General features: G+C 41.7%; 2 protein-coding genes across 2 annotated transcripts in view; one reads left to right on the top strand and one right to left on the bottom strand.

Moving 5' to 3' along the window:
- SLC26A2 (solute carrier family 26 member 2) overlaps window positions 1–22,827 on the top strand; it is a 75,239-nt gene that overhangs the window by 13,203 nt on the left and 39,209 nt on the right. The window lies entirely within an intron of this gene.
- PDE6A (phosphodiesterase 6A) overlaps window positions 1–22,827 on the bottom strand; it is an 81,031-nt gene that overhangs the window by 49,731 nt on the left and 8,473 nt on the right. Inside the window, exons 2-6 of the mRNA XM_055431497.2 lie at window positions 20,023–20,175; window positions 19,313–19,402; window positions 18,640–18,780; window positions 8,002–8,076; window positions 145–209 (exon numbers count right to left, since the gene is read on the bottom strand). Coding sequence (XP_055287472.1) covers window positions 145–209; window positions 8,002–8,076; window positions 18,640–18,780; window positions 19,313–19,402; window positions 20,023–20,175 — 524 coding nt within the window. The remainder of the gene's footprint in view (window positions 1–144; window positions 210–8,001; window positions 8,077–18,639; window positions 18,781–19,312; window positions 19,403–20,022; window positions 20,176–22,827) is intronic.

Below are 22,827 nucleotides of genomic sequence, written 5' to 3'. Positions count from 1 at the left end.
ATCTTTCCTACCCTTCAGCATTGCCTCTTTGTTGCTCTGCCTGAGTGTGTGGCCTTCTTGGGTTTGGTTAGCGTTGATTTTTGAATGAGTGTGTTATGGACACTAATGTGCCTGCAATTCTGCACGTTTGGAGAAGAGACTTACGGGATGACTTTGATGTCTTCTTTGCCATGCAGGATGTAGTCAATGACCTTGTAAAAGTTGATTTCCTAGGCAAAAGAGAGAGAAATATATACTTTCAGATTCTGAGATAGAACTCCAGCAGGAGTGTGTCCTTGAGAAAGGCTTTGTTCTTTCCCCTGTGCCCTGTGGTTTTCCAGAAGCAGTGGCCTGACCCCCTGAGGGTGTGTCCCAGTGCCCCTGGAGCTCACTGTCAGCTGAGTCTCAAGATTCATCCTGCTCTTCCTTGGAGCCAGCTCACAGTGGCCAGGGCTGGGATCTAGGGCTTCAAAAAGGAGTAGAAAGTGATCCGAGGGGGCCTGGGGGTTTCAGTACAAGGAGAAAAGATTACTACTGGAGTCTAGTGAGAGAGGAAGATGGAAGGGGGCTCCTGTCCCCTTAGCATCATCATCAACCCAGCCATCCTCCATGTGGAGTCAGCTTCATGGTCACAGCCCCTTCCTCCTTCACTCAGCTCCTCTCTCTGCTTCGTCCAGCTCTTTCAGACTTGCCTTCCCAATCATGCCCCATGCGTCCCACTCACTTTCCACCTCCATTCTTCCTACCTCCTTGCACCATTAAAACCCCCATTCTCTTACAGTAGATCTGTTCACTTACATGAAAAACGTAATTGGGGAAAAATCCATTATCTTATTAAAATGTCTGAACACCTACATGTGGTAGGAGTGTTAGCATTTTACAAATTAAAAAACTGAGACCCAGAGAGGAGAAAGGACACATTTATTATAAGACAGTGAACCAGGATCAGAACCTAGGCCCCTGACTCCAGGCTGAGAGCTCTTTCTGCTGTGTCACCTAAGTTTCATTGGCTTAAATAGTGTGTTCCTCTCTGTATCACCCTCACCTAGAACAGGGTTACTCAAAGTGTGGTCCCTGGATTGGTACCAGTCTGTACACTATTTATTACCATTCCATGATGAGATTAAAACAGAAATTGGCAGTGTTTAGAAACTTTTATAGCAATTTGACTGAGTTAGGTTATGTCGCTGAAACTAATAATTTTTAAAAGACTTAACATTTTTTATGTCTTCTAAAATTTTTAGAAGACAATTTTTTCAAATATAGACCTTTATCATATCTTGAAAAGTATTAGTCCAAAATGAATTGGAAATTTAAAAAAATTATTCCTTAACACAGGCATTTTGAGAAATATTGCCCTAAAGTTTAAAATGTAGATATCTGAGCCCACCCAGGCCACCTGACCCAGAACCTCCACAAATAGAAACTCCTCATCTAGTCAAGGTGCCTAGTTGAGAGGCAGTTGTGACCTGCAGGATCATGAGGGAGAAGGAGACACTCTGCCCCTCAGTGCTCAGTGTTTGAAGCAGCTACAGTGACTGAACCCTTTCAGAGCACCCATGGCTGCTCCAGGGTAGGTAGGAGCTCCCTGCAGCAGGGAGCATACAAGGGGAGGCCAGGTGCCCCCCGCAGCATGATGAACTGGAGTCAGGAATAGATCTATAGTGCAAAGACTCAGGCTCTGGTCTTGGTTCCATTTGGTGTCCTCTCTGGGCCCCAGCTTTAAGATGGGTGGTACTTGTTTATTGTCGGTATCAAGTAGCAGAACACTTTTTCCTCACAAAGCATAGGCTCTACTCCTAGAAAGCAGAGGAAAATAATGACTGTGGTGTTGGAGAAGACTCTTGAGAGTCGCTTATACTGCAAGGAGATCCAACCAGTCCATTCTAAAGGAGATCAATCCTGGATGTTCATTGGAGGGACTGATGCTAAAGCTGAAACTGCAATACTTTGGCCACCTCATGCGACGAGTTGACACTGGAAAAGACTCTGATGCTGGGAAAGGTTGGGGGCGGGAGGAGAAGGGGACGACGGAGAATGAGATGGCTGGATGGCATCACCGACTCTGTGGACATGAGTTTGAGTGTACTCCGGGAGTTGGTGATGGACAGGGAGGCCTGGCGTGCTGTGAATCATGGGGTCGCGGAGAGTCGGACACGACTGAGCGACTGAACTGAACTGAACTGAACTGAACTGATGGGAGCAGAGTCTGGTTTCTCGAGATCCTGCATCTCTGGGTTCTCCCTCACTCCCTGTCCTGTCCTCTACTGCCCCATTCACTCCTGGCTGAGGCAGCCACTGGGGAAACCTAGGATTCTAAAGATAATCCGGGAATTTAAAACACTGCACTGGGGAATCCATAAAGCCCATTCCAGCTTTGAGTCTAAGACTGTAGGTGGATAGTAAGCACGAATAGCCTCTTATAGATTAAAATGCACATATACTTTGACTCAGTAATTCTACATATGCTAATAAATCCTATAGATATATACCCAAACATAAGTAAAAGCATTGGTTTCCCCACCTAGGGCTCTCAGCCAGACTGCTTTAAAAAGCCTAGAGATAGCTGATGTCCATCCCTTGGAGATGATTAAAAAACAGTGCTTGTGCATAGTGTGCTTGTCTCCAGAGTTGTATCTGTGCTGATAGGGAAAGATGCCAAATATTCTCAGGTGGGAAAGCAAGGCACAAAATAGAATCACATGTCAAGGGGGGTGGTGGTGGAATACATACATTTGTTGTTGTTCAGTCACTAAGTTATGTCCAACTCTTTGAGACCCCATGGACTGCAGCATACCAGGCTTCCCTGTCCTTCACTATCTCCTGGATTTTGCTCAAATTCATGACCACTGAGTCACTGGTGCTATCTAACCATCTCATCTACTGTTGCCCTCTTCTCTTTTTGTCTTCAATCTTTCTTAGCCTCAGGGTCTTTTCCAATGAGTTGGCTTTTTGTATCAGGTGGCCAAAGTACTGGGGCTTCAGCTTCAGCAACAGTCCTTCCAATGAATAGTCAAGGTTGATTTCCTTTCCGTTCCGTTCGGTCGCTCAGTCGTGTCCAACTCTTTGCGACCCCGTGGACTGTAGCCTACCAGGCTTCTCTGTCCATGGGATTCTCCAGGCAAGAATACTGGAGTGGGTTACCGTTTCCTTCTCCAGGGGATCTTCCCGACCCAGGGATCGAACCCGGGTCTCCCGCATTGGAGGCAGACGCTTTAACCTCTGAGCCACCAGGGAAGCCCTTAGGATTGACTGAAATGATCTCCTTGCAGTCCAAGGGACTGTCAAAAGTCTTCTCCAGCACCACAATTTGAAAGCATCAGTTCTTTGGTGTTCAACCTTTTTTATGGTCCAACTCTTGCATCCATACCTGACTACTGGAAAAACCACAGCTTTGACTATATGAACCTTTGTCAGCAAAGTAATGTCTCTGCTTTTTAATATGCTGTCTAGGTTTGTCATAGCTTTTCTTCCAAGCAGTAAGCATCTTTTAATTTCATGGCTGCAGTCAACATCTGAAGTGATTTTGGAGCCCAAGAAAATAAAATTTGTCACTACTTCTACTTTTTCCCCTTCTACTCGCCATGAAATGATGGGACCAGGTACCATGATCTTAGTTTTTTGTATGTTGAGTTTTAAGCCAGCTTTCTCACTCTCCTCTATTACCCTTATCAAGAGGCTCTTCAGTTCCACATCACTTTTTGCCATTAGAGTGGTATCATCTGCATATTTAAGGTTGTTGATATTTCTCCCAGCAATCTTGATTCCAGCCTGTGATTCATCCAGCCCAGGAGTACTCTGCCTAGAAGTTAAATTAGCAGGGTAACAGTATACAGCCTTGATGTACTCCTTTCCCAATTTTGAACCAGTCTGTTGTTCCATGTTCACTTCTAACTGTTGCTTCTTGACCTGCATACAGGTTTCTCAGGAGGCAGGTAAGGCGGTCTGGTATTCCCATCTCTTTAAGAATTTTCCACAGTTTGTTGTGATCCACATAGAAGAAGCCTTAAGTGTAGTCAGTGAAGCAGAAGTAGATGTTTGTTTGGAATTCCCTTGCTTTCTCTATGATCCAGTGGTAAGTTGCCTCAGTCATGTCCAACTCTTTGCAGTCCTATGGACTAAAACCCTTCAGGCTCATCTGTCCATGGGATTCTCCAGGCAAGAATACTGGAGTGGGTTGCCATGCCCTCCCTCAGGGGATCTTTCCGACACAGGGATCAAATCCTTGTCTCTTATGTCTCCTGCATTGGCAAGCAGATTCTTTACCACTAGCGCCACCTGGGAATCCCTATTATCCAATGAATGCTGGCAATTTGATCTCTGGTTCCTCTGCCTTTTCTAAACCCAGCTTGTATATGTACATACAGAAATATCCATAGACATTTGAAAAAGACAGACCACTCATAGTGGCTGCCTAGCTGCCTCATGGCAGACTAGATTTCTGTACTGTGCCCTTTTGTGTGGTGTGAGCTCTTCTCTGTTCTCATGTATTACTTTTTCAATAAATCTAAACAAATTGTGCTAAGAACATTTTAAAACTATGAAGTCACATCCTATGGGCAGTTTTAGAAATCTGTTGGGCCTTTGGCAGAGCTGTTTCCTCCTGGCTGGGGAGATGGTTTTCTTGCTTCAGGGTCATCTGTCCTTGGACCTGGGCTGTTCACTGCTCCCCTAGGCAACTTGCTGGCTCTCTGGGCCTGGTAGATTGCCCTACCCAGAGGTCTCTACCAGGTTCCTTTAGAAAGATGAGAGATGGACTTTTTTCTTTTAAACTTACATGAGACTCAGTTTTACCTTCACAGAGATCAACAGAAAAATCAGTGTTCTCTAGATAAATAAAACTTTTTCCACACGCTGTAGCTCAGCCAAGTTACTTTCAAGGCCATATTCATGTAGGAGTCCACCCGCTTTTGGAAAATCAAAACCAAGCCATCAATGAGTGCCTTTGTCACTTTGCACCTAAGCAGCTGACACTGTAACATAGGGTCTTTGAAAGAGCCAGATATAGCCAGAGCCAGATCATATGCATGGAAATATACCAGTTTTAAAAGAAGTACCATTTTTGTTTTTTTCATGAAGCCTATGTAGCTGTTTTTCATAATGAAAGCACACACACATACAATGCTTTATTTTTAAAAGGAGATGAAGTGAGGCATAGCTGCTTTGGGAGAGCTTCTGACCCAAGATTCAGGGAGGTTAATTGGTCAAAATCCAGACAGAAACTGTGTTTCTAGTGTGAACGTGGCAGATCAATTGTGAGAGTGATGTTAGAAGGCAACAGGCGCTGTTAAGCAGCATGATTGCAATGATAGTTACCTGAAAGAAAAGCACCTAGTGTTTGAAACTGTGTAAGTGATTTTTCCCCTTCAAGCCTTTAATGTCCTCTACTATCCAATAGACATAAAGAGAATGTTGTTGTTTAGTCGCTCAATCGTATCCAACTCTTTCAACCCCATGGACTGTAGCCTGCCAGGCTCCTCTGTCCATGGGATTTCCCAGGCAAGAATATTGGAGTAGGTTGCCATTTTCTTCTCCAGGGGATCTTCCTGACCTAAGAATTGAACTCATGTCTCCTGCTTGTCAGGCAGACTCTTTACCACTGACCTACCTGGATACCTCCTCCATAAACTGATGAGAAGAGTATATGACAGACTCCAGGTGAAGTGTCTGGCAGAGAGTGAGACATACATTGCCATGGTTGTTGGAGTGCCTACCAAGTCAGTGTGATTCGCTTTAGCTGCCTTGGCCTGCATAGGTCAGCTTGATTACCTGGGTGTTCCAGATGAGGAAGGGGAGGCTCAGAGAGGCGCCCAAGGCCACACAGGCAGCTGCTGGAGCAGGGACCTGAATTTAGTCTTTCTCCCTTCAACCCTATGCTCTTTCCAGAAGATCTGCTTTTGTCCAGTCCTGTCCTGTTGTGTCTGGGCCCCAGCTCAGGCCTCTGTGTGTTTTCCTCACCAACTATGTCCTAAACATCAAACCACCTTTAGAGATAAATGCAGTGACAGCATTCCATAGAAGAGAAAGTGGAGACCCTGAGGGGTTATTTGACCAAGCTCACCCTACAGGCTACCAACCCACTAAGACCAAGGTTCTTTGTCTTCTGGCCTTTTCTATTGCAACCTAACATCTCACACTCTTGCAAGGAATGAGTCATTGCTGCATGAGGGGGCAGAGGGTTTGGGGAAGAAAAGTTTTAAAATGAGTGTGCTGGTCACCTCAGTGAAACTAAAGCTTCTGAAGTGATCAGATGATGAGCATCCCTTTTAGGCTATAGCTTAGTGAGAAAATGTTCTCTTCAGTTCAATCTTTTTTTAAAAAAAAAACCTTTTATTTTATGTTGAAGTTTAGCCAATTAACAATGTGATAGTTTCAACTGGACAGCAAAGGGCCTCAGTCATACATAAAAATGTGTCTTCTCCCCCATCTTCAGCTCAATCCTGAAGATAGGGATCCTCAAGAGTGAAGAACCAGACAAGTTAGCTAGGGCCTGATATTTCTTGAGGCCTTCTGGAGTTGGAGATGACCTCTGACCACAGGGCTCAGCTCAGAGAGTTGAATATTAAAGCAGCCCAGGAAATTGAAATAAATTGAGGTTGGTGGAGTCTGAAAGCTAGAATGGTCTCTACCCTAGTTCCCAAAATTCTAAATTTCTGGAAGCAACAAAACCAGCTCATATGTGAATTTGATGAAAACTCAGTAGAACATCTCAACTATGCCAATACAGCAAGCTGTACTTAAAAAGGAAAAATGTCCCCAAACAGTTTTCTGTCAGCAGCACATGATGTTAGCCTTGCAGACTTAGTCCTCCAAAATGAAAACATGAAGTTGTATGGGCAAAATAGTAGTTTGAAACTGGACAGCGGCAGATTATAAAGGTCATTTTGGATAAAGCACAGCAAGATATTGTCTATTCCAAGGCTGAAATCTTTTCTGGTATGTATATGAAGCTCACAGCCAGGGTGTTAATTCTGAATACCTAGAGTTTGAATTAAGGTTAAATAAAGTCTGTCACACACACACACACACACACACACACACACACACACTGTCCTTTATTTTGGGTAGGGTTAGTGTTGGCTAGGGGGAATCAGGCCTTCTAGCAGAAATGGTAGACCATTTCAGAAAGCCTGGAAGGTTTTGTCAGAAGATGACTGGACTAAAGCTCAATCTGCTTACTTATTCTATGTGGCCTCAGCTAAAGTCATTCTACGGGTTCTATGGGCCATTTGAGTGCCAGGTCTGTTTACCCTGCTTCATCTTTGCATCCCCACATATTTCATTACAGCTTCTCTAAAGTGTTTATATCCCATCTTTAAAATGTAGCAATAGTAGGAGGCCAGAGTTCACACACTGAAATGCCAAGGGAGACCCAATAGAAACATAAATGAGAGGAGGCAGCTAGAGGTACACAAGAGAGAGTCAGGGGGACTGTGGCAAACTCGGGAGCTCAGGGCAGGTTGTGAGGAGGCAGCTGCTACTCAGCTCCAATCAAATTTAACCTGTGGGATGGGGGTGGGGGGACTGTGCAGTTTTGAATGATCTGCCACCTTTGCAAAATAATCTGAGAATCTAGACATTTATTGGAAATAAAGAATTAAAAAACTTTCATAGCTAAACATATTTATCTATTGACTGGAAATGATTGTCCGGCTATCAGTGTGACATCTAGATTAGATCTGGAGATAATTTACAGCTTTAACAGTCTACAGTTCTGCTGAGTGAATCTTTAAGCAGGTTGCTTGATCTTTCTGGAGTTCTTTCCTCATCTATGGAATAAGAATATTTTTCCTCCTCTGTCAGTCCCACCAGGTTGTTGTGAAACTCCAGTGAGATATTAAAACACCTTGCAAAACACAGGGCTTGAGCAATCGTGAGGAATTACCATAATTTCAAAGGCGACGACCCAACCCAGGAGAGATAAATACCCAAGTGGTAGAGAAACTTCAGCAGGGCCTACAGTGCCTACATTATATTTCATTAAACATTTGTTCATACTGAACAGGCCAGAGGGAGACTTACCCTTCCATCCGGAGTCCTGGGACCAGCGTAGGGTGGAGCCTCACCCATCAGGACGGGCCACACATCAAAAAATTCCTAGGATTGAGAAAAACAATAATCTAATCTTGAAAGCAGATCAAAAAAGGAGATTAAGAAAAGAAGACTTACCTGGATGAGTCATCTATCACTGAAATTTGGAAGATGGGAAGAACTCAGTGGAACCTAAGCTTGGCAGGGCTGCAAGATTCACTAGACTTGGAAAAAGTCAATTATGTCTGTGCTTTGAAATACATCAGTATCATCAGAACTGGATCTGTCTAATCAATAACCAAGAATTGGGAGCTAAGCAAGAGCAACTACATACTTCCTCTGCTGTGGGACATGAGAAGGAAAAAGGGGACTCTATGGCCAAGAAATTTACCTTACATACCTGCTAAACATGTGATCAAATGTTTAGCTAGAACAATGTTTCTTACAGTATCATTTGTAGACATGCAAAATTATAAAGAACCTATGATGACACAGTGGTAAAGAATCTGCCTACAATGCAGGAGACATGGGTTTGATCCCTAGGTCAGGAAGAGTCCCATGGAATAGGAAATGACAACCCACTCCAGTATTCTTGCCTGGAGAGCCCCATGGACAGAGGAGCCTGGAGGGCTACAGTCCATGGGTTCACAAAGTCTTGGATATGACTTAGTGACTGAGCACAAAGTATCCAAAAGGAAGAGACTTATTAAATCAATTATGGTACATCTAGTAACAAGCATATTACAGATGTGTATGTATTGATTAAAAAGATGTCCATGATACATCAATGAGTAAAAAATGTGAAGTGATAAAGATACACAGATCATATGACCCCCAATGGTTTAACTCAATACAGAAAATGCTCTCAAAGAATTCACAGCAAAGCATTAACAATTGATTTTCTCAGGGGGATTGGAATGAGATTATTTAACAATTCTTCCTTAATAAAATGTATGGCTTTCATAATAAAAATTTTTTTTCCAAATAAGTAAAGAGAAGCAATGGTGCCAAAGATGGACAGATAGACCTTTATCTGAGCTTCAACAGGAAAGAATGACACCTGTAAGATAACTGGCGAAGACAGGGGCAGAGAGAGGAGAGGAAAGGGTCAGCAAAGGCTCTGCATCGTCACGCAGCCCCAGGAGAAGAAACTGACTAGGACGCCACACAGGCTTCCTTGCCGCTTCTCCCCTGGTTTTTCTACAGCACATGCTGCTGCACACTTGGGTTGGGCCAAATCTGGGCCTGAGGAGGAGGCCTCTGTCCTCCAGTGCCTCTCTGTTCACTTATCTGCTGTGTTTAGAGACAGTGATCCACTCTCTCTGGGTTATCATGGGCAGGATGTCAAGTCCCTCTGCTTCTTGAACTCTCTCTCTCTCATTTGAAAATATTTGTTGAGGTGGTTTGTCTGCTGTTATATCATCCAGAGGGCAAGCAGATGGGAAATGAAGTCCACATGAAATTCGCATTTCATGTCCTCACCCTTCTGCCCAGTTGGACTCTTCCTCTTGACTATCGACAACAGGAAGCATTTCAGTTCTGGGTGAAAATGAGAGCTGGGGACCTACCTAAGCTCCACAACATGCTTTGTGCTGGATAGAGACAAGGTACAGTTCATGCCCAGAGGAACCTGCTCTCTCATGGAGGAGACAACTAAGCCTTTGAGTGACTTTAGTAAGGTAGCCAGGGTAAGAATCAAAACAGTAATAAAAAGAGAACACAAATGTTAGAGGAGACCAAAAGAAGGCTGTCAGGCTGACACTGTCAAGGTCAAACACTGCAAGGTTTTGAAGATTGTCCTGAGGCGAAGCAGGTGTCAACAAAGGGTGGGCTGGAATGTGGGGCATGTTTGTGCCTGCCTTCCTCTGTCTCTGCCTCTCTCTCTCTCTTTTATTTCTAAACAGCCTTCCTGAGATATAATTCATACACCATGTGATTTGCCCAGTTTAAGTGTACGATTCAGTGGCCTTTATTGACATTTTTCATAATGTCAATACTTCAGTTAAGAATTTAGCTATCCGGGGTAGGGAAAGGGGCAGGGGAGGGGGAAGAGAACCTGTTCTTGGAGTGATTATAGGCAACCCAACCCACTTCTAATTGCTAGATTGTTCCATCTATTGGGGATGACTAAATCAGGATATTCTCACTTAAACGTGACTTTCCCTTTTGAGGGAGAGTTCAAAAGAAACAGAGGGCAGAATACTGCAGCTCAGAGCTGTGTTTTGATCTTTTAAGATACAAACTCAGCACCTTAAAATGGACTCTTGAATTCAACTACTCAGAAATTCTTCTGATTAAAAAAGAACCATTCCCACTATGGAAGATGTCGGGAGATTCTTAAAAAACTAGGAATAAAACTACCATATGACCCTGCAATCCCACTCCTAGGCATGTACCCTGAGGAAAACAAAATTGAAAAAGACACATGTATCACTGCAGCACTATTTACAATAGCTAAAACATGGAAGCAACCTAGATGTCCATCAACAGATGAATGGATAAAGAAGTGGTGGTATATACACACAATGGAATATTCCTCAGCCATAAAAAGAATGCATTTGAGTCAGTTCTGATGAGGTGGATGAATCTAGAACATATTATACAGGGTGAAGTGAGTCAGAAAGAGAAAGATAAATATCGTTTTCTAACACACATATAGGAATCTAGAAAAACAGTACTGAAGAATTTATTTACAGGGCAACAATGGAGAAACAGACATAGAGAATAGACTTATGGACATGGGGAGAGAAGGGGAGAGGGTGAGATGCATGGAAAGAGTAACACGGAAACTCACATTACCATATGTAAAATAGATAGCCAACTGAAATTTGCTATATGGCTCAGGAAACTCAAACAGGGACTCTGTATCAATCTAGAGGGGTGGAATGCGACAGGAGATGGGAGGGAGACTCAAAAGGGAGGGAATATATGTGTACCTATGGCTGATTTGACAGAAAACAACAAAATTCTATAAAGCAATTATCCTTCAATGAAAGATAAATTAATTAAAAAAAAAAGAACCATTTATTTATATGAATTCATTTAGTGCTTTCTGAAGGAGTATCTGTGTTATTGCTGGATTTAGCCATGTTTGGCAAAATATTTGATTCAGGAATTTACCAAAATCAAAGGGACGGCTGCACTAAAACCAGAAGTTCCCTGAAATCAGTATATGACTCAACTGTACCAGAGTCACTTAGGGAGCTATTTTAAAGTCAAAAATCAGAATAATAAACCCACAAATATATGAAAATCTGGTATATTGTAAAATGTCATATCAAAATGATAGCATTTCAAAACAGTAGAGAAAGGGTAGACTATTCTTTAAATGGAAAATTATGAGGAGATCACAAAATTTATCCCTACCTTATAACATATTAATAATTTCAAGATGAGTAAAAGATGAAAATGTATTAATCAAAGCACATCAGGTTGTTTCAGACTATAATATTAAGGTTGAGGAAGTCTTTCTTTAACAGAATTCAAAACACAGAAGCCATAAAATTTAAATCTTCTGTATGATGAAAGATGCCATAGACAAAGTTAAAATATAATCCACAGAAAGGGAAAATATGGTTACAGCTAGGTGACAAATACATAATCTATATAAAATAAAGTACTCTTATATTTTAATAAGAAATAGACAATTCAATTTTAAAGGTGGAAAAATGGACAATATATTGCACAGAAAAACTTGGGCAATATATATAAAAAGAAAAGTTAAATTACAAATAAATATATAAAATGTATTTACCCTTCTATGATAATCAGTGAAAAAACAATTAGAAAAAAAGAATAATAACATTTTTTGCCTGTTTAAGTAGGAAAAATAAAGAAGATTTATGATAAACAGAATTGGGGGCAGGAGTTTGGAGAAAGGGAACTCTCACACAGTGCAAGTAGGAGTATAAAATGATTTAGCCTTTAGAGGGAAAATTTGGGGAAAGCGAAATAAAATTTTTTTCTTAGTAATCTACTTCCACACCTTTGTCCTATAGATAGTCTCTGTCAAGTGGTCAGGAATTTAACTCCAAGTTTGTTCACTACAGCATTGCCTTTAATTGCAAGACTATCTAGAAATGATTTAAATGCCCAGAAATAGGGGAAAGGATAAATTCATTATGGTATACCCATACTATTTTAAAAAATGAGGTAAATCTTTGTGGACTAAAGAACAAAGAAAGAGGATTTCTACTACTATCAATGGTAGCCAGTCTGTTTCAAACTAATCCTCCAACTGAGAATTATCATGAAATCTGGACTGTGAATATGTATGTGTGTGTATATATAAACATTTATGTGAAGGAATCATAGCGCTAGCAAGGCAGCAATAATTTGATGGGCCAAGATCTCACAGAGAAGGGAAGCCCAGAGATATGAGCCCGATGCCTGATTCAACTTTTCCTCTTACTGATACCAAAGATGTTGTGGAGCAACTGGAAAGGTGTGCAAAGCTTTCAGTAGGTTAGTAGGATTGGGTTGAAATTCGGGACCTGCCAAAAAGGAGGCATCCTTGAAAACAACCCAGGTTTTTAGCTGGTCCTTCCTAAAGATTTATACTCTAGGAGTAAAAGTGAATCAGAAACAGAATAACCCTCACAAAAACTGAGGACCAGCTTCAAATTGGCTCAGTCCTTGATTAGATTCAGATACTCTGCCTTTGTCTCAACTTATAACCAGAAGTAACATAAATCCCCTTTGGAGGAATATAACATGCCAAGAGTTTCAAATCATCTCTAAAACATTTTATACAGATTTCTAGTGTTCAAACAAAAATAGATGGACATGTACAAGATAAGGATTAACTGAAAAATCAAGAAATAGAGCAGATTATAGAAAGAGGAACCATAGAATATATATGTGTACCGAAAAAATATGTACTAGAGTGTTCATGATAGCAATATTCATAAAAACCCAAACTGGAAAATTCAAATGTCGGCTGATCACCGAAGAATCGATGCTTTTGAGCTGTGGTGTTGAAGAAGACTCTTGAGAGTCCCTTATACTGCAAGGAGATCCAACCAGTCCATTCTAAAGGAGATCAATCCTGGATGTTCATTGGAGGGACTGATGCTAAAGCTGAAACTGCAATACTTTGGCCACCTCATGCGACGAGTTGACTCACTGGAAAAGACTCTGATGCTGGGAAAGGTTGGGGGCGGGAGGAGAAGGGGACGACGGAGAATGAGATGGCTGGATGGCATCACCGACTCTGTGGACATGAGTTTGAGTGTACTCCGGGAGTTGGTGATGGACAGGGAGGCCTGGCGTGCTGTGATTCATGGGGTCGCGGAGAGTCGGAGACGACTGAGCGACTGAACTGACTGACTGACTGATGGACGGTAGAATAAATAAATACTTTGTGAATTACTCATATAAGGAATATTCTACAAGAATGAAAATTAATGAACTAATTGATGACTATGATGAGCAGTAAGAATGAATCTTACAACCCAAATTTTGATCAAAAGAAGTCAGACACAAGAGTATAATTCCATTTATATGAATTTCAAAATTAGGAAAATCTAACATGGCTTTAATGGAGAAGACAATGGCAACCCACTCCAGTATTCTTGCCTGGAAAATCTCATGGACGGAGGAGCCTGGTAGGCTTCAGTCCATGGGGTCACTAAGAGTCGGACATGACTCAGCAACTTCACTTTCACTTTTCACTTTCATGCATTGGAGAAGGAAATGCAACCCACTCCAGTGTTCTTGCCTGGAGAATACCAGGGACTCGGGAGCCTGGTGGGCTGCCATCTATGAGGTCTCACAGAGTCGGACACGACTGAAGTGACTTAGCAGCAACATGGCTTTAAAGGTCAGAGAGCGGTTACCTTTTGGGAGGAAGGAATGGCAGTTACTAGAAAGGTAAGGAAGGGGCTTCTGAGGGGCCAGTCATGTTCTATTTCTGAATCTTGGTGTAGTTTCATGGGATATTGTCTTTGTGGTAATTCACTGAACTATTTTCCTGTAATAGTGCTTTTCTCTGTGTGTTTGTTATATGTACATATATTATTTAAAAATCCACATGTACTACTATGGAATTATGTTTATAGAGCATTATGCAAAAAAGGCAGATAATCGTGTTGCCCAGCAATTTATTTTATTTTTTAAATTGGGTTATCTTTTTTATTGTTGAGTAGTAAGAGATTTTTGTTTTCCCCTTCATGAGCAAACATCAAACTTAAAAAAAAGATGGAAGTATAGTTGATTTATAATATTGTGTTAGTTTCAGCAAAGTGATTATTATATATATATTTTTTCCATTATTTTTTAAACTAACAAATGCATCATGACTATTTTATTTATTATTTTTTTAATATTTATTTATTGATTTGACTGTACCTGGTCTTCATTGCCATGCACGAATCTTCGATCTTTTGTTGTGGTATGCAAACTTTTAGTTGTAGTATATGGGATCTAGTTCCCGACCAAGGATCAAACCTGCATTGGGACCACAGAGTCTTAGCCAGTGGACCACCTTCCATTGTAGGTCATTGTAGATACTGAGTATAGTTCTCTGTGCTATATGGTAAATTTTTATTGCCTGTCTATTTTATATATAATAGCTTATATCTGTTAATCCTATACTCCTAATTTTAAGAATTCTTTTTATATTTTACATACTTGTCTTTTCAAAAGCTTTCTTCATTACTGTCCTTTCAAGAACAAAAGTTTTAAATTTTTATGAAACCCAATTTATCTGTTTTTCCTTTGCTACTTGTGCTTTTGATGTCATATCCAAGAAACCATTGCCTTATCCAGGGCCACAAAGATTTACATTTATATTTTCTTTTTTAAAAAAAATTCTTTTTTTTTTAATTGAAGGATAATTGCTTCACAGAATTTTGTTTTCTGTCAAGCATCAACATGAATCAGCCATAGGTATACCTATGTCCCCCCACTCGTGAACCTCCTTCCCATCTCCCTCCCCATCCCCCCACTCTAGGTTGATAAAGAGCCCATGTTTGAGTTCCTTGAGTCATACAGCAAATTCCCCTTGGCTATCTATTTTACATAAAGTAATATGTTTCCTTGTTACTCTCTCCATACATCTCACCCTCTCTTCCCCGCCCCCCACCCTGTGTCCTCTCCATTGCTGCCTTGCAGATAAATTCATAGGTACCATATTTCTAGATTCCTTGTTTGTTTGTTTGGTTGGTTGCATCACATGGATTTCAGGCTCTTAGTTCCCCAACCAGGGATTGAACCAAGCCCTAGGCAATGAAAGCTCCAAGTCCTACCCAATGGACCACCAGGGATGGACAATATTACAGTAGTACACAATATTTATCTTTCTTTTTCTGACTTACTTCACTCTGTGTAATAGGCTCTAAATTTGTCCACCTCATTAGAACTGACTCAAATGCATTCCTTTTAATGGTTGAGTAATATTAAATTATATATATATGTACCACAGCTTCCTGCTTTATCCATTCATCTGTCGGTGGACATTTAGGCTGCTTCCATATTCTAGCTATTGTAAATAGTGTTGCAATGAACATTGGGGTACATGTGTCTTTTTCAATTTTTGGTTTCCTCAGGGTATATGCCCAGGAATGGGATTGCTGGGTCATATGGTGGTTTTATTTCTAGTTTTTTAAGGAAACTTCATACCATCTTCCATAGTGGTTGTATCAATTTACATTCCTACCAACAGTGCAAGAGGCTTCCTTCCCTTTTCTCCACACCCTCTCCAGCATTTATTGTTTGTGGACCTCTTGATGATGGCCATTCTGATCGGTGTGAGGTGGTATCTCATTGGAGCTTTGATTTGCATTTCTGTAATAATGAGTGATGTTGAGCATCTTTTCATGTGTTTGTTAGCCATCTGTATGTCTTTGGAGAAATGTCTGTTTAGGTCTTTTTCCAACTTTTTGATTGGGTTGTTTGTTTTTCTGGTATTGACTTGTATGAGCAGCTTGTATATTTTGGAAATTAATCCTTTGTCAGTTGTTTCATTTGCTATAATTTTCTCCCATTCTGAGGGTTGTCTTTTCACCGTGTTTATAGTTTCCTTTGCTATGCAAAAGCTTTTAAGTTTAATTAGGTCCCACTTGTTTTACATCTATATTTTCTATTAAGAGTTTTTATAGTTTAAGGACTGTGGTACATTTTGAGTTAATTTTTGTATATGATGTGAAGTAGGGCCCCAAATTCATTCTTTAGCATGTGGCTATCCAGTTGTTCCAGCACCATATGTTAAAAGAACTATTCTTTTGCCTTTGAATGGTCTTGGCACCCTAGTTGAAAATCAATTGACCATGGTTTTTATATGTGACCACAATTTTTTATATGTGGTTTGCTAGTATTTTGTTGAAGGTATTTTGCCTCTGTATTGATCGGTATGATTTTTTCTTGTAATATGTTTGGTATCAGGGTTAATACTGGCCTCATAGAATGAGTAGGGAAATGTTTCATCCTCTTCTATTTTTGTAAGAGTTTGTGAAGTATTTGTCTCATTTTTTCTTTAAACACTTGGTGGAATTTATCAGTGAAAATATCTGACTGTGGGCTTTTCTTTGTAGGAAGTTTTTTTTTTTATTACCAACTCTATCTATTTGTTATAGGTCTAGTCAGATTTTCTATTAATTTTTATTTTTTCTTTTTTTTACAATAATTATTACTTTGGCTGCACCATGCAGCATGTGGGCTCTTAGTTCCCTGACCAGGGATCGAACACATGTCCCCTGTCGTGGAAGCCCAGAGTCTTAACCACTGGAAAACCAGGGAAGTCCTAAATTTTATTTCCTAATGGAGTATAGTTGATATACAATGTTATGATATTTTCAGGTGTACAGCTAAGTGATTCAGTTATATAAATACATTATCCATTCTTTTTTTAGATTCTTTTCCTTGAGTAGATTTCCCTGTTATACAGTAGGTCCTTGTAGATTATTTCATATATTTATTAGTGTGTATCTTTTAATCCCAAACTCCTAATTTATCCCTCCCCTTCACATTTCCCCTCGAGTAACCGTAAGTTTGTTTTCAAAATCTGTGAGTCTGTTTCTGTTTTGTGTATAAGTTTATCATTTTTTGTAGATTCCATGTATAAGTGATATCATGTGATATTTGCCTTTGTCTGTCTGAGTTACTTCACTCAGTATGATAATCTTTAGGTCCCTCCATGTTGCTGCAAATGGCATTATTGTATTCTTTTTCCAACTGAGTAATATTCCACTACATATATTGGGTTGGCCAAAAAGTTCATTTGAGTTTTTCCATAACATCTTATTTCCATGTCTTGGCTATTGTGAATAGTGCTGCTGTGAACATAGGGGTACATGTATCTTTTTGAATTACAGTTTTGTCTGGATATATATCCAGGGATGAGATTACTGGATCATATGATAATTCTATTTTTAGTTTTCTGAGGAACCTCTATACTATTCTCCATGGTGACTGTACCAATTTACATTCCCACCAACAGGGTAGGATGGTTCCCTTTTCTCCACACCCTCTCCAGCATTAATCATTTGTAGACTTTTTAATGATTAGCTCAGCAATTTTGAAACTGTTCCTCAGAAGATTCCAATTTACTGTCACATTTGGGAGCCTCTGGACTAGACCTAAGGTCTTTTCCAACCCCAGATTCTGAAATTCATTTATTCATTCAACCAAATATTTGGAGGGTCTCCACTGGGCTGTGGACAAGGCAATGGCACCCCACTCCAGTACTCTTGCCTGGAGAATCCCATGGACGGAGGAGCCTGATAGGCGCAGTCCATGGGGTCGCTAAGAGTCGGACACGACTGAGCGACTTCACTTTCACTTTTCACTTGCATTCATTGGAGAAGGAAATGGCAACCCACTCCAGTGTTCTTGCCTGGAGAATCCCAGGGACGGGGGAGCCTGGTGGGCTGCCGTCTATGGGGTCACACAGAGTCAGACACGACTGAAGTGACTTAGCAGCAGCCACTGGGCTGTGTACCACATGCAACATGACGAAGGGCACAAAATGAAACCGACAGTTTAGTCTTAGGACTTTGGGAGAGGAAATCTATGTAGATAACTCTGGAACTCTGTGTGCGAAGGCAGAACATGATTAGCTGCAAAGACAGGCAGAGAAAGAACAAAGGGAGAGTCAGTTTGGTGAAAACTAGCTGAAGAACCTGACTGGAGGCCATTTGAGTCTCTCTGCCTCCTTAGCCAACATGACCTCAGAGCATTCTGAGGGACCAGATCTAAGTATGCACCCCCACTTTCACTGCCTGGATGAGCTCTGGTCTCCACACACCATAGGAAAGGTTTCTGCCCACCTCTGAGTGTATTTTCTCACAGTTTCTGAAGTTGGCAACTCTCTTCTTGCTGCACTTTCACCCTACGTGGAGACTTCTTTATCACCCACCTTTGCCACCTCCTCATGCCTTCTCACATGCTGATTTTCCCCATGGACTAGGGAAGATACAGGTTATTTTTCCTCCCCTGTGCCCTGGAATGACTTTTCCTCTGTAAAGGCTGGTACTCCTCTCCTCAGTGTAAAAGACCTATGAAAAATCTTTCATAACCATCCACCTCCTGCCAGCCATTTCCCTGTGCAACCGAATTCATGACACAAGGCTGGGTTCCACTTGGTATATGTTTAACCTGTTCTTGTTAATGTCTGCTCTTAAGTGTTCTCACCTTCTGCTTGGTCATGTCTAAGAGCCCCACGGAGTATCTGTCACAGTTGAGGAAGGCGCGGACTGTGTACAGGGCTTTGTGGAACTGCCTCTCGATGTCTGTAAGCTCTTCAAAGACTTTGCTCCCAGACCACAACAGTATCTGAAGAAATGCAAAACATAGTTAGTGTTCCTGACGCACAGAACAGCAGCTCACAAGAACCAAGAATAGCTGTCCCTGTTCTGTAGATGGAGAAACTGAGGTTCAGAGAGGTGAATGACGGGGCAGCTTCTATTGGGTCCAACTCTTTCCAATTCTTTTATCTCCTAGGTTGTTAATAACAATGATGTTAACAAACATTGACAGAGCCCAAGTATCCTACATACTTTATCCCATAATTATCCCCATTTTTCAAAAGAGGAGGCTGAAGCTTGGAGAGGTTAAGTGATTTGCTCAAGGTCTTAGAGCTGGTAAATGGCTTAGCAAGGATTCAAATACAAGCTGGCTGACATGAAAGCATATACATGCAGTCACCCTGGGTTACAGCTTTACAGGTATCCATGACTCATGCACCCCAGGGATGCTGGGAGAGACTGTACGATACTTCCCAGGCACTTCTGGTACTACTGCCTTCTAGTTGAGCACATCACTGCCTCAGGAATAGGACACCTTCAGTCCAGTCCATTCCCTTTACCTGGCCACGCCGAGTCTCACAGTTGTGCAGGTAACTCAGGTGGAACACCTTCATGATTAGATTTGCAAAATTGAGGTACTTGAGAAGAATCTGAAAATCAAACAGCATGAGGAGAAGCAGATGAGAAGGAGAAATTTCTCTTCTGGCCACTTCTACCATCAGCCGATAAGTTTGAACATTTTCAAAGCTTCATCTGAGACAGTTTGAGCAGATGGATCATGGAAAGCTGACTCATAAAATGTTGCATTATGTGAGGGTAAAACTCACAGAATGTAGAATGTCAATGTTATTAGAAGTGTATTCATGAGAAGTTGCTACTGTTCATTGAGTTTGCAGGCCCTGTGATAAGTCATGTATGTATGTTATCTTGATAGCCACAAATGACCTCATGAGATACTATAGATACTCTCTACAAAAGATACTATAAAATCATCCCCATTTTACAAACAAGTAATCTGAGGTTCAGAAAAACAAGCCCAAGTCAAACAGATATTAGCAGAACCAGAACCATTATCCCTACATTCTTATCTCCAAAGTCCAACATCTTAATGATTATCCTGTCCTGCCTCCCTCACAGATCATCAGACCACTAACTTCCTTGTCTTACAGAGGGGAAAGTCAAGGTCAGGACAAATAGCAAGGGTCAGAGGATTTGTGAGCTGGGAGAATGTGCTGGCGTGGCCAGCCCAGCAATTTCTAACCACTCTTACCTCTTCATCATTCTTGGTGAAGTGGGGCCCATCCACTTTATTCACAGCCATGATTATGGCCACCACGTCCTTCCCATTCATTATGGGAGAAGCCAAGATGTTCTTAGTCTGGTACTCTGTGAGGGTGTCCACGAAGTCACAGAAATGCTCATCCTGAAGGTAGACAAAGACAAGCATGAGTGGGCAGAGGAAGAGCAAAGACAGGAAAACAACCCAGAGCCCCAGGTGCCCGTGGTTGCTGCTGTTGTTCAGTCACTCAGTCATGTCTGACTCTTCGCAACCCCATGGACTGCAGCACACCAGGCAACCCTGACCTTCACTGTCTTCTGGAGCTTGCTCAAATTCATGTCCATTGAGTCGCTGATGCCACCCAACCATCTTGTCCTCTGTCCTGCTCTTCCCCTCCTCCCTTCGATCTTTCCCAGCATCAGGGTCTTTTCTAATGAGTTGGCTCTTTACATCAGGTGGCCAAAATATTGGAGTTTCAGCTTCAGTATCAGTCCTTCCAATGAATATTCAGGGCTGATCTCCTTTAGGATGGACTGGTTTGATCTCCTTGTAGTCCAAGGGTTTCTCAAGAGTCTTCTCTAGCACCACAGTTCAAAAGCATCAATTCTTTGGCACTCAGCCTTCTTTATGGTCCAACTTTCACATCCACATGTGACCACTGGAAAAACCACAGCCTTGACTAGGTGGACCTTTGTCAGCAAAGTAATGTCTCTGCTTTTTAATATGCTATCTAGGTTGGTCATAGCTTTTCTTCCAAGGAGCAAGCATCTTTTAATCTCATGGCTACAGTCTCCATTTTCAGTCATTTTGGAGCCCAAGAAAATAAAGTCTCTTACTGTTTCCATTGTTTCCCTATCTATTTGCTATGATGTGGTGGGACCAGATTCTATGATCATCGTTTTTTGAATGTTGAGTTTTAAGCCAGCTTTTTCACTCTCACTTTCATCAAGAGGCTCTTTAGTTCCTCTTTGCTTTCTGCCATTAGGGTGCTGTCCTCTGCATATCTGAGGTTACTGATATTTCTCCTGGCAATCTTGATTCCAGCTTGTGCTTCATCCAGCCCAGTGTTTTTCATGATGTACTCTGCATAGAAGTTGAATAAGCAGGGCAACAATATACAGCCTTGATGTACTCCTTTCCCAATTTGGAACCAGTCTATTGTTCCATGTCCGGTTCTAACTGTCGCTTTTTGACCTGCATAAAGGTTTCCCAGGAGATAGGTAAGGTGGTCTGGTATCCCCATCTCTTTAAGAATTTCCCACAGTTTGTTGTAGAGGTGGGGTAAAGAGGCTCCCCGTTCTCTTGTTGACAAAAGAATGAAGCCAGTTCCATCTACTCCCCTTCGTCAGGGACAAGGCAATTATAGATGATTTCTGCCCTGGAAGCCTCCAAAATCCAGTAGAAGAAAGCCTGAAATACAGCTTACTAAGGGTTAAGGAGATGTGAGCAAAGCACTGGAGGGACCCAAGGATGGAGGTGGAGGGCTGGCTTTGTCTGTGGAGGAAGATTTTGAGAAGGCTCTCTTCCATTGATGACAGTTAAGCGTAAATAAGAAACTTGAATGAGGAGAAGACCTTAGTGAATATAATCATCGCAGTTGCTAGCAGGTGTTGTGTATGGTGCTTTGCCTGCATCAGCCCACTGTATTCTTCCCAATAACCCAAGAGATGGGACCATTAGTAGTTCATCTTACGAAGGGGGAAACTGAAACTCCAGATTAACATTACTTATTGCTTGTGTGTGTATGTGATTCGAGAAACTGCCCTCAGCTCTGCTGCTTCATCCAGGGAAGCTTCATTTCAGGGAAGCCTGGATAAGGGTAGACCTAGGTCTGGGTCATTGAACCAAAGAATTTGTTACTTCCAGCTTTTATTTACTCATTTATTGGCTGCATTGGGTCTTCGTTGCTGCATGCGGGCTTTCTCTAGTTGTGGCAAGTGGGGGTTACTCTTCATTGCGGTTCACGGGCTTCCCATTATGGTGGTTTCTCTTATGAGGCACAGGCTGTAAACATTCAGGCTTCAATAGTTGCAGCACACGGCTCAGTAGTTGTGGTTTGTGAGCTTTAGCGCCTGGGCTCAGTAGCTCTGGCTCATAGGCTTAATTGTTCTGAGACATGTGGAATCTTCCCAGACCAGGACTGAACCTGTACCCGCTGCATTCGCAGGCAGGTTCTTATCCACTGTACCACCAGGGAAGTCCACTTTCAACTTTTTTTGCGATCCAGTTCTAGCACCACACAGCCAGTCCAATGGATATCCCCATTCCACAAATCTTAATGGAAGCCCCACTCTGTGTTAGGCCTTAGGCTAAGCACTGGGGATACAGGGAAGACTAAAATTCAGGCCAGCTCACAGATGAATCACACAGAATTAACAGAATTCACACAGAATTAACACAGATGTCCTGTGTTAATAGTAACACAGGACACAAGGGTTGGCTCAAAGCAGTGGGAGTACAGAAGAGCACACACCCCCTACACCCTACCCCGAAGGCAAACTTGGAGGCCAGAATAGGGCGGTACAGTCTGGGTGGTCAGAAAGTGGGGACAGAGCCTAAATTGTCTTAAATCCAAAAGAATCCACCTTTCTGTTTCCACACAGCTGAGGTTTCTCAACAGTCAGCATTGCTGGGAACACAAGCCAGCTGAGATGTGTATAGTTCATGCTGTTCTGAGAAGGAAATGTATTTTGCAGAGCCAATTCACAGAGCTGTGCTAGAACTAGAGCTTTCCCCCAGCGAGGAAGTTCAGAATGTGGTGCTCTGCATCTGTGGATTCTTCCAGTTGGAGTGGAA

The sequence above is a fragment of the Moschus berezovskii genome, chromosome 8, assembly GCF_049115385.1.
Source record: "Moschus berezovskii isolate FMDL1 chromosome 8, NW_MosBer_1.0, whole genome shotgun sequence".
In the NCBI taxonomy this organism is placed as follows: Eukaryota; Metazoa; Chordata; class Mammalia; order Artiodactyla; family Moschidae; genus Moschus; species Moschus berezovskii.
This window is presented reverse-complemented; position numbering and strand designations above follow the sequence as displayed.